Here is a 12,556-nt window from a genome sequence, read left to right as displayed (position 1 = left end):
TTCCTTGTATAAACAAACAGTGCTGCATTTGAGTTTACTTGTGATTAACTTATGTTGTTGTTTTTTTTAATGTATGTATGAGTATTTTTATATATAATACCAAGTTTTTTTTAATGATTATGCCATTTTTATAACGTTGAGTATAGTAATCATAATTGAATTTCGATTAATTGCTCAACTCTATCCCAAAGCATATTGCCAAACTAGTTACAAATTGTTTTAAGAACGTTCAAATCAATGTTTTGAGGTGACCATCACAAGGACCTGGTCTCAATCTTATTGAAATCTTAAAGGCAGTCTTGAAAAAGCATGGGCGGGGTAAGGTGGCTTACAAACTTGGCTCAGTTACGCCAGTTTTGCCAGGAGGAATGGGACAAAATTTCTGTCAACTATGGTGGGAATCTTGCGATTTGATATTTATTGTTTTGGCCCGGGACTTTGCGTTTAAAAGAAATGGTACCAAATATTAATGAAATGTCATATAAATTTATGACTTTGAAGAAAGTAACAAAAAAATAAAAACCCTTCTCTGATGATTTTAGCATTTAACAAATGTAAATTATTTTCTTAGTTAATCCCAATTGACCTAAAACAGGCAAAGTTTAGTCTGGCTTTATGTGAGCCAGTGAAACATTTTGTTTCAACTCAAACCACAGTATATGCTGTGTCTGTTAATCAGGTTTACTCTTACAAGACTGTATACCAAAGCATGCAATTCACCTTAAGGGCAGATTCCAGGTGTCCCAGAGACAGGTGTGCTGATGCAGCATTGAAAAGAGTGCGAGATGTAGGTTCCGTGATCTGTTCCAGCTTTTCCAGAGCGCCTTGCCAGTCCTTGTTATCCATTGCATGCACTGACTCATTCCAGAATTGCAGTAACTCTGTGTACAGCATTGTGACTGTTGAGAGCACAAAGAGCAATTGATTAGCATTCCATCTTTATATTGTTTAACAAATATAGCATGAAGGGCACTGGCGTAGCATTGGATGGGTGGCGAAATTAAGGCAGCAGTTTCACAGCATATTTAACGTATTAAATATTTGGCAGAAAACAGGAAATAATATTCTTTTGCTTTATTAGCTGTAGTTGGCCCCACGGATGTAAACTTAACACCTCGTCATTTCGATAAAGTGATTAATTTTGAAACATTAGAAAGAAAAATAAATTTTTATGATCTTTTAACGTACTGTTAAAATGTAAGATAAGCTGAAGACCACATTAACCTCAAGTAACTTTATGTAATCAGTTTGTGTATTTCTAATCATGTTTTTATACACTACTTGTATTAATAATTGCACACGCACACACACCTACATATTTGCTCTATATATATATATATATATATATATATATATATATATATATATATATATATATATATATATATATATATTTATATTTATATAAATATATATATGTATACATATAAATCAACACACTAATGAGCAAAATGGGAATTGTGCACGTATGGAGAGAATTTAACCCAAACAGCAGAGAATATATACAATATACAAAATAGGCCCATTTACGTTATCAGATGGGCAGCACGGTGCCCCGACTTGTTAGCATGATGGCCTCACAGTGAGAGACAGCATCGGGCGTGGGTTCGATCCCGGCTCCGGCCATCCTGTGTGGAGTTTGCATGTTCTCCCCGTGCTTGCGTGGGTTTCCTCCGGGTACTCCGGTTTCCTCCCACATTCCAAAAACATGCATGGCAGGCCGATTGAACACTCTAAAATTGCCCCTAGGTATGAGTGTGAGCGCGGATGGTTGTTCGTCTCTGTGGGCCCTGCAATTGGCTGGCAACCAGTTCAGGGTGTCCCCCGCCTACTGCCCGCAGATAGCTGGGACATATATATATATATATTGAAGGATTGTATTACAATTGCCTGCATTATTTTAAACACTTACGGGACAGAAGGTCAATTATTTAATTTAGCAGGTTCATATTTACTGAATATGTTAAACATTGATTAAACAAAAAGCATTTATCAAATGAAAGTACTGTGCATAGATAGGATTGACAAGGATTGTAGTCATGGCGTTTACTGATTCATTATATTATTCTCATATGCTAAATTTATATTACTTAGTTTGAATGTAAGACCTCAAACTTGCACACATAGTATTTTCATGACCCACACTCTCATTCAGAACAAAGAGATTCAATCTTCTCAGGTCAAACTGATGACAAACCAGATAGCACTTCATGGACAAATACGATCAAACACATTCTCCACATCGGCCATAGAAGATACAAACATTTCAAGTTGGGGGACGTCACAGGGGCGCTATCAATAACACCAAAAAACATAACAAGTTGATCTGGGAAAACATACAACCACACAATCTGCACACCAACAAGATTACAGGGGAAGGAGAGACTGAGAGACTGCCGCCTGCCTGAGAAGGTCAGCAGTGGACGTGGAACGTGGAACGGGCCGGGGGAAGGAGCAAGGACGACCGATTCAACCTACATGACACATGACATAGAAAACCTCCTAGAAAATGTGAGGCTGGGCTGAGATCAGCGCGCCATTTTTCGATTGCGCTCGTTCGAGTACAGTTTCTCGTGAGATTAAGAAAAAGCCGCCCAGATATCTGTATTTGTACTATTTCCTGAACTCCAGAAATCGAAGAAACTAAAATATCGGAACTCTAATCAGTTATTTTGACCCTTTTCTTCTTGAGTACAAAAAACGAACATGCATTGGAGTAAGTTTGGCTTTTAAGGTTCATTAACTAAATATATATATATATATATATATATATATATATATATATATATATATATATATATATATATATGTATATATATATATATGTATATATATATATATATATGTATATATATATATATATACAGTGAAACCCCGCTACTTCGCGGTTCACCTTTCGCGGGTTCAGTGCTTCGCGGGTCTAAAAAATATTCGGGAGCATTGTAGTTTCGGCGAGCGGCACAAGGGGGCGCTGAAGCGGTTAGACGGCGGGCGTGTGCCGAAGAGGAGAGTGGACGAAGAAGAGAGTGGACGAAGAAGAGAGTGGACGAAGAAGAACAGGTTCCCCCGGACACGATTGGTGGCGACGGACACGATCGGGGGCGACATTTTGCTTCGTTCGGGACCGTGCGTGAGCTCCGAAGGAGACCGGCCGGCGTGTGTGGCTGTCAAGCCGAAGAGAAACAACTTCCGCCCGGGCACCGGCGGAGCGCGAGGCTGTCAGTTATGAATGAATAAATGAATAAATAAATAAATGAAGAATGCCACCTTTCATTTCACTGTCATGATCCGTGCCTGTCATGCCGCGTGTGTTTTTGTTTTTTCAGCTGTGTGGGCGTTCCTCCAGCGATCGTCTCGAGCCATGTCGTCAGCTGCTGCGAGACGCGCTGATTACACTGACTATATTGTGATAATAAATATCTTTGTATCACCACCTTTTTTCCCGGGTCTGCGTTTGGAGAGTCCTGTTCAATCCTCCAGTTCTGCTGGAGGATCATAACATTCACAGGGCACACCGGACGGCGTACCAGCAGGTAAAAGTCGAAGTAATTAAATAAATACAAAAAGAAGTAATTGAATAAATACAAAAATAATGGCTGGGGAATAAAAAAATAATAAGTTTTAATAATAATTTGTTTTTTTGTTATAACATGAATTTCACTCTCTCTCTCTCTACCAGTATATATATATATATATATATATATTTTTTTTTTTTTTTAAGCATTTTTGAAGGTGTGCCGCTACTTTGCACCTATATATATATATATATAGGTGCGAAGTATATATATACACGGTGTTTTTTTTTTTTTTTTGAAGGTGCGACGCTACTTCGCGGATTTTCAGTTTTCGCGGGTGGTCTCGGTCCCCATTAACCGCGATAACCGGGGGTTCACTGTATATATATATAAAACTTCACACTTGGTCTTTTATTAAACAATGACTATGATTAAAGACAAGTAGCGGGCCATGTACTTCACACCTACTGAGTCTACTTCACTACTGAGTGACCTCCTTTCCTCCTTCGGCCATTGTGGGCTAAAATAGCAAGAATATATTTATCTATATCATCATTTCTTGATTATGGTAGGCTAGCATTGACGGCTTTGACGGCAAACCACTGGTTAGACCATTTCATCCAATTGCATATTTCAGAAGCGTGTATCATGCTAGTAGACCTTTGCGTTTTCAAGTAACCAAAGAGTAGCTCTCTGTTTCAAAAAGGTTGGTGACCCCTGCTGTACAACACAAAAATTACATAAAGCATTGGAACTGAACAGGCAATTAACCCTTGGTGAAAACAGCTGGATCAAACAATTATCTACATATGATGTAAGGAAACAAAGAGACAACTAAAACAAAATACATTCTGAACAATGGAAAATACATTATAGTAGATATGGATTTATAGGAATATATCATGGGCACAGTCAACTAACGCAGATGCACACAGTCCTTGTTTGCATTTGATACGTAACTTAAATTTACAATAAAACTGACGTATAATAGCACAGACAGTATTTGCTGCTTTTCAGAATGAACAAAATAATAGCCTTTGCGTCACTCTGTGCGTAATTGACATATCTCTGTAGATGATAAACTGTACACGTTAATCAAAGATGGGTTAAAGTTAATCACATAAATACTTTTTACCTGATGGTGTGAAAATCTGACTTCTGAATTAAAATGTCTTGCTGCCTTGTGATTTCCTTCCTGTAAACAGGGAAGTGAGAATTACTGAAATAGGTCTACACCTCAAAGTCTCCACCCTACTGCTACAAGGAAGTAATTTAACCACATTCCTCTAAGAGCACCTGGAGAGGAATAAAAAGCTCTGGAATTCACCTTTCCACATGACTCCTGCCAAGGACAAATACACCGTGTGTACTCAAATAGCACAAGAGTTAAACCTGTTCATCCTGAACATCTGCATGCTGTTTAATGTTGTGTTGTTACATTTACATAATTTCATAAACTGAAGACTCAAAATATTCCTTGAGTGGTAACTTCACCCAGGGAAATAACCACTCAAGTCATTTACTTTACTCCAAACTTTTTATTGTGAACACGGGTGGCCGGCGCAACTCATCACATTACACAGTGCGACCTCAAGTCTTCACGATTACCTGGTGAAACGGCCTAAAAATACCTGCGATCAGCCTTGTAAAACGGACCTGCGGAAGAGACCCTCAATGACAATCAAGCACAGGGCGATTTTCAATAATCCAAACAATATTGTCCACACACATATTATATACAAAGTACATTTGTTACTAAATTGAGAGTAGACAAGTTCCTTATTTTGGTGCATACATTCTTTCTTACATTTTGCCGTACTGGTTAATTGTGGGATTTTTGTAAAAAATAGGTACCTTGGTTAAACAAATGTTGTTTCCCAACTGAATACTCAACTAAATAAAAGGCCAAATAAGTCCGATATAATGCACATAGACTGAGGTGTTTGTGTAGTGATAGCAATTTCAAGCGAGCTATATAAATCCTTGTTCAGATTGCCAGCCAAAATGGGAATTTTAGCCCATCTAGATTAAAACTTGTTGCTTTTTTGTAGTCTGAGCAGTCACAAAGCACATGATTTATTTTCGCGAGATGGATTGAAACCACATTTGGTAGGTATAGTTTCATATCCTATTTGGACCGGATACAAATCAGTCTGGACAGCTCCAAACACACTAATCTGTTTTCAATGCTTGTGATCTCACTCTATGCGAGTGACCCAATCCGCCATAGCAGAGCACGCCAATCGAGGTCCGGAGCGGTAACTAATGGAGCACATTGTAGAAATTGAAAACAGGAGTCGCTGAGCAGAGGAGGAAACGCATTACCTTATTGGTCAGTGGGTAGATAGCGCCACACAAGCAAAGCTTGAGGGGCTCAAAACAAATCCATTCATGAAAGTATTTCATGTGTTACCGCTGTTGCAATTATGACGTTGAACACTACACATTCTGGAGGACGCCAACGTTGTTACGACTGCAACCTGTCAGATGAGTCAATGATGTGGCCTAGTCTGAACAAGGCCAAATACGATTTGGACACTTGCTAAAAAACTGCATTGGACAGTTGGCTCAAAAAATCTGATTTGAGGAGGAATTTAATTTGTAAATGATAGTAGCACTCAAAACAGATATCTGGTTCCAATCGCCAATCGCTTACAGCTCCTGGCGGGCATAAACAAGAAATGAAATTAACAAAAATAGCACCGTATCCGAAAACTGTTAACCAAACGCAGTGGCTAGCATTAGTGCTCCTGCTAAACCTTATTAGTAAATCATGTAAAACAAACATATACAGTTAAACCAAACTGTTTAAACTGATCTCAAAATCTGTTCCATGACTGATATGAGCGCTAGAGAATCTGTGACTAAACGTTAGTGACGTATGGAAACAAACATGTATGTAAATGACAATTTATCTAATCCTAAAAAAATATTTTATTCCTTTTTTTTTTTTTTTTTACACAACGTCCCAACTTCACTGGAATTGTGTTTGTACTGTACTTAAATACACTTGAAAATGATGTACTTCAATTATTCTTGCTCTAACATAACTAAACCAGTTGTATTTGAAAAGCCGTCTTCACTGGGTTGAGATAGATCAGGACTTTGTTTTTTGTTCTTTTTTTTTTTTTTTTTTTAATTATTATGGTTTGGGAAGGGCTTTTTTTACCCCCTGAAGTGATGAGACAAAGAAATTCACTCCAGTGTCACCTCCTGCATGGCGCCCCTAGTTGTTTCTGTCCATTGACAGCAGCGATCGTCACATGGATTGATGTGTTTGCAGAATATAGTCCACTTGCAAAAAGTACAGAATGAATACGAACCTCACGAAATCCATCACAAACAAGTGGACAGATGGACTTTCCTTGTGCAAAATGCGCACCATGACAATAGAGGAATAATCCAATCTACTTAATATAGCAATTTAATAATTAATTAAATTCAAAGGCATCATAGTCCACACATTTATATTTCGCGCTTTTATTTTGAAATTGGCCTTGGCAAACCTTTTAGCTAAACATTTTATATCCACATTGCAGTGCATAAACAGATGTTGAAAATCTAAAAAATCTGTCCAAAAAGCAGAACACCTTTACTAACTATCAAGGCAACCGTTGTATTCTGGTTCTCTCCAACTCCACCCAGTGTGTGATAAGGTCTGCTTCAGTTTTCCTGGCTTCAATTACTGATGCTGGATCAGCAACATTGGACCCTCTGTATTATCAATGAAGAATGTGATGAGATTTTTCTTTCTTTTTTTGTATGACTTTGAGAAGGCAGTATCTTGCAAACCTTAAATCCAGATGATGGGCTGCCCCAGCAATATTGATAGCTATCAATGATGAACTCAAAGACTTGCGCACCTTTAAAGAAAACAAAGCTCTAGTTTTACAGTACACTTAACTCCCTCACATTTTTAATCACTTACCCCTCCATTTGCCCATGGGTCCAGATCACCATTGGAGAAAATTATATTGCTCGCACTGGAAAGCGCTGAACAAAGGCAGACACAAGAGCACAAATAAATCAGTGGCAGTGCCCATTTTGCCCTGCTTCTACCTACACCATTGTCCGCCTGAATTTTAACATCCTAAATGAAATTAATAATATTGTGAATGATGCTATGCACTGCAGTATGTACAGTAAGAATGTTATAAAACTTTTGTTGACAGGAATGAATTTGATTTTGTTTGTTTTTTTGCATAGGGGATTTGAGAATTTATGAGAATTAGCAGTTTAGCCACCACCATCCAAGCAGCAAAAATAATCTTTAATTTTAAGGTGTTTGTTATTCCTAGGGGGTATTTTTTTGTAGTTCAGTGTTATTTTTATATTCCACATTTGCTGTACAGTTAAGTAAAAAACATTTTTTTTTAATAGTTTTCCAAGTTTATCATATTTTTCATTTTGATGTAAAATATAAAATGTTGGGGTACTTACTCTCTATTTAGATTAATGTTCTGTAAAGATTCTTTCAAAATTGTCAATTCAAAAACAATGTAAAGTCGTGAAAATGATCACAATTATTTGTATGCCACAGGTCTGAATGCTGAATAAAAATATTATTGTATATTTTTTCAGTACTCACCATCACCCCAAAACTGGATTTTGAGCCAGCCTGGTCGCGGGATCACACCCCAGCGCTTGGAGCAGTACTGTAGGCGTTCTTGCTCAGTGAAAGTCATTGCTGGAAACATGTCTGTGATGTTGTTGCTCTCATAGCACAGATTTATTTCTGTGCATGCCTGCAACACGGATAAATGTAGAAAACTGCCATTTAAGATTTCACTCAAGAAAAAAATCCAATACATTTTTTAAAGCAATATGAAATATACAATACAATTCAATACAATCTGATTTTAGAGTGCATTTCTCCAACAGATGGAGCTGTAACAAAGCACTTTCCATATGGTGTAATATAAATTAGCAGGTAAGAAGACAATACAACTTTACTTATAAAGCACATTTCACAAGCGCTGGAGCTGCAACAAAGCCCTTTCTATATGGCAAATATGTAGAACGGTCTTTTGGGGTCACAAGGCAATTTATTTCTATTGCCGTTCCCAAGTCTGGGTAAATGGGAATGGTTGGGTGAGGAAGTACATAAAAACATTATCCAAAACCAGATATGCAAATCGCAATAGTGACTTCAGTATCAACTTGATCAGCGCATGTTAACAACCACCACCAATGATTCTGTTGAGCTTCCAGGTGCTGGTGGAAATTGGGCTACTGTTGGTCAAAATGAAGAAGAGGAGGTCGATTGGTTAGGAGACAGAAGAAAAGATGGTTAGGAGTGTTGGACTGAGAATTTGAAATGTAAATCAGGGTACAATGACTGACTTAGTGAGCGGCCAAATAAAATGAGGACACGGGCCAGATCTGGCCCCGGGCCTTAAATTTGACACCTGTGGTCTAAATTAATAGGAACAATGACATTAGGGTGATTCTGAAGATTGAGTATACAAAGAATGATTTCAATTTGATGATTTTCATGCATTGTTTCTCTTTGTCACACACAAGTCGAACGCTCGCTTGTTTTCTTATCGACGTATCACACCTAATTTTGAGGTATTTGGGGAATTATTATTATTAGAGGTTTATTTATGTTTGTATGTGTTAAAGGAGTGGAAGAGTTGAAACCTGGCTAGTTTTATTCGATGTCCTGCATCTTGTGTCACTGTTATTCTGTGGAATGCTGAGTGTGTGGCTGGTGAAGTTGGAAAAAGAAAGTGAAAGAATGTGAGGTTTGGGAGGTTTTAGGTTGGTGCCTGGCGCAGACAGACACCTCGAGCGGGAAGGGGTCGACAAGAAACTGGACCCTTCAGCCACAAGCAGGAGGGGCCACCACTTGAAGAAAGACCAAGAGAAGCAAGCTAAAGTTAACTGCAGCATACACATAGCCAATAGAATCATGCCAGGATGCCTTTGTCTCTGTGTCATTTGCATATTGTGTCTATAAATTAATGCTGAACAGCGAAGACAAAGAGAGCTGTATTGAGAGGGACCCAAACTCAAGTTGTAGATTTGTGTGTTAGGAATAAATCCACTCGTGTGTGAAAATGCCGGCTTCCTGATACCTTTCTATTGCAGAACGAGCGCGCATATTGTTGGATGAGTGAGAGTTGGGTAAAGTCACAAATTGGAGTCAGATTATTAATTTGAGTTTACATTGGTTTAAAATTAAATTCTAACATTGATTTAAAGATAAATTCCAACAATTTATGGTGACCCCGACGTGATGCATGAGAGGTAAAAGAAGTTTGGAACTTCGAGAAAAACCACATGAGACTGGGTCTCGCACGTCCACACCAGGTGATGACCTGAGAAAGGATAAAGTATAAAAGAGCCACACATCCGACCATCTTTCCTCTTGGGCCCACAGTGAAACAAGGTAAGCAGAACCCTTTCAAATTCTGCACATTGGCAACGCTAAATTATAAGAGGAAGGAGGAGCGGAACGTAGTAAGCGTAAAAGTGTTGGACGCTATTAGGGTGTAAAATCTGGGATTTACCTTCTAGCATAATTAATGGCGCAAAAGTAAAGTAGTATAGTTAAAAAAAAAATAAAAAGTGTAACAGTGTGGACGTTAGTAGGGTCTGAAATCTGGGATTTACCTACTAGAATAGTTTGGAACTATTCGTGGTTAAGATACGGTATAAAATCTGGGATTTACGTATCGGGACACGGTTTAAAATCTGGGATTTACGTGTCTGTGTGGAAGCTGTGTGAATATGAAGGCTAAAATTGTTCTGCGTAAGAAGTGGTTGGGACACACACGAGTGGATTTCAAGATGGCGAAGGAGAGTAAGTGTGATAGTGGTCTCGGGTGTGGCACGGAGATTAAGGATAAATTCATAAAAATGAAACATAAAAAAGAGAAGAAAAACATGAAGTAGGGATGAAATAAGAAAAGAGAAAGAAAGAAAGCTAGAGAAAAGAGAAGAAATTGTGTCAGTGTAGAGATTGGAAGTTCAATAAGAAAAGAGAAAGGAACAATTAATGTTCCATTGAAAGGAGGATGATGAAACAGGCAGTATTAAAGAAGGTGTGACTTGAACAAATGAAAAGGATAAGAATTAGGGTCTGCTGTAAGGAGGAATTGAAGAAATAAATATTTTATGTTTCATACTTTAGTTGATGGTCTTTCTATTAAGGTAACTGTAATTAGTAACTGGAATGAAATGCACAGATGGAAATGACACAAAGAAAAAAGATTGGTGTTAAGAAATCATAATTGAATGAAGCTTTTGAGAGCATGAGAAAACTTTGCAAGAGCATAGGTGGTTCCTGACTTTGTAGTTTGTGATTTGATACCTTGATTGGTTGAGTGGCTTTGGTAAGGCTACAGTGAATTTGGAAAATTAAAGGAAAAATAAGAGTGAGAAAGAATTTACAGAAGGCAATGGGTAGAGGTGTAATCGTAAAATCATGAGTGTGCTGTAACAAAGAGTTCACAGCCCTTTGAAGTTAGATGCTCATTCCCAAGTAGGGGGAGGAAGTCAGAGAAAGAGGATGAAGTGATTGAAAAAGTGGAAGAAAAGACGGAATGTCTGAGAGGCATTTATCCACAGTTGCCAGACTCGCAACAGTATGTGTTTGAGCCGCCGCCCGATCCGACGGCGCCATTAATGGGGGGGAGCAGAATGGTTTGAGATGCAAAAGATAACGATTCAAGGATGGCACCAGCGACCATACAATTGATCGAACAGGCTGTGAATAATGAGAGAGAGGGTGCGCGGAGAACAGCAGGGGAGTGTGGAGACGCCCATGCTGGCCCCGGGGGGAAGCACCAGCAGGAACATGTAAACATTTCAGACACAAGAGGAAAAACAGGCATCAATGGCAGTCGTTAACTGATTGAAAAGGAAGATATGCCTTTTGGTGCTCTCGAAAGAAGGTCACAGTCTTTTTGTTTCAGAGGTGTGTCTCGGCACCCCCCTCGATGTTGCTGACGATCTAATCTTCAGGCATCTGCCTCTACTTGAGGTGTTCTCATGTGGTCGAGCATGGGTCGCACTGTGGAGCAATTTTTTTTGCAGTGCTAGTGTAGTAAGGTACGGGATAAAATATATGTATTCAACCTAACAATAAATACAAATTAGCAGGGAATTAGAACACAAGTTAAATACTGAAACATGCAGGGGATGCCTGAGGAACAGCAGGGCGGCGACAATCTTATTAAAATTTAACTTTTTAAGCAAAGGGATTATGGTTTTGGGATAAGTTTTAAGTGAAGTATTCTATGAACATGTTGAAAGAAAATCTTTGGAAAGGGGAATATCTAGCCATTGGAGATTGGTTTACCAAATTTAAAGTTGGACTAAATAGTTTTGTAGATGATTTATTAACTGATGTGTATTAAATGTGACAAAGGTGGAAGACAGATGTTTTTTTTGACTGTACGACGCGAACGCTGACATGACAATTTTAGAGGATATGACATCATTCCATAAATACCAGACTGCTAACATTCGCATCTATGAGCTGTTTGATGTCACAGGTGCAGTTTCGTCAGCTACGTCCTTGAGAGGAGAAACAACTTCACGGGGAGTGAATGGGAAAATCCAGAGACCCACAGTTGTAAATTTTGGCATACGCTGGCTAAATTAAGGCAAAATTATGGATCTGCCAGCACAAATCTCAGTGAAATCAAGGCGGACGCGCCAAGGGAGGGGTCTCTGTGTGGAATTGGAAAGTATCGTTTGGTGAATGAAAGTGTGAAAGAAAAAGTGTTTGGATGCATATGTGGTTTGAGTGAATGTTTAAGGGACGGGCCTCAGGACAGAAAATTGTTTGAGGTCACCGGCAAGCCCTTACAGTACTTAGGATGCGATGGGTGGACAGGCCTGATCAACCTGAATCCCTATTGCACTCCCGAGTATTGATTTTCAAATTGTTTTTGGAGAAAGATTGGAGTAATTAAATTCAAGCATCAAGTGAATGATTGATTGACGTTATTACACAAAATTTATGCAAAACTGAAAGTTTTGGAAGGAAGATAATTTGTCTCTTCTCACTGGCAATTGCCACACCTCCA

General features: G+C 38.6%; 1 protein-coding gene across 5 annotated transcripts in view; it reads right to left on the bottom strand.

The window, feature by feature from the left end:
* Positions 1–700: 700 nt before the first annotated feature.
* The window catches only part of LOC148314547 (dipeptidyl peptidase 2-like), a 31,565-nt gene continuing 19,709 nt past the window's right edge, over positions 701–12,556 (bottom strand). For 3 of the 5 annotated variants that reach the window (XM_088287645.1, XM_088287642.1, XM_088287646.1), the window contains exons 10-13: positions 8,104–8,260; positions 7,444–7,508; positions 4,651–4,710; positions 702–899 (exon numbers count right to left, since the gene is read on the bottom strand). In XM_088287645.1, coding sequence (XP_088143771.1) covers positions 717–899; positions 4,651–4,710; positions 7,444–7,508; positions 8,104–8,260 — 465 coding nt within the window. In that variant the 3' untranslated portion in view covers positions 702–716. Of the gene's footprint in view, positions 900–4,650; positions 4,711–6,979; positions 7,230–7,307; positions 7,379–7,443; positions 7,509–8,103; positions 8,261–12,556 lie in introns of those variants that run through there. The other 2 variants (XM_088287644.1, XM_088287643.1) reach the window with 2 other exon arrangements.

This window comes from Idiotropiscis lumnitzeri, unplaced genomic scaffold (genome assembly GCF_059441095.1).
Source record: "Idiotropiscis lumnitzeri isolate Australia: NSW breed Sydney's pygmy pipehorse unplaced genomic scaffold, RoL_Ilum_1.0 HiC_scaffold_271, whole genome shotgun sequence".
NCBI classification, from domain to species: domain Eukaryota; kingdom Metazoa; phylum Chordata; class Actinopteri; order Syngnathiformes; family Syngnathidae; genus Idiotropiscis; species Idiotropiscis lumnitzeri.
The sequence above is the reverse complement of the archived record's forward strand: the minus strand, read 5'-3'. Positions and strand labels throughout refer to the sequence as shown.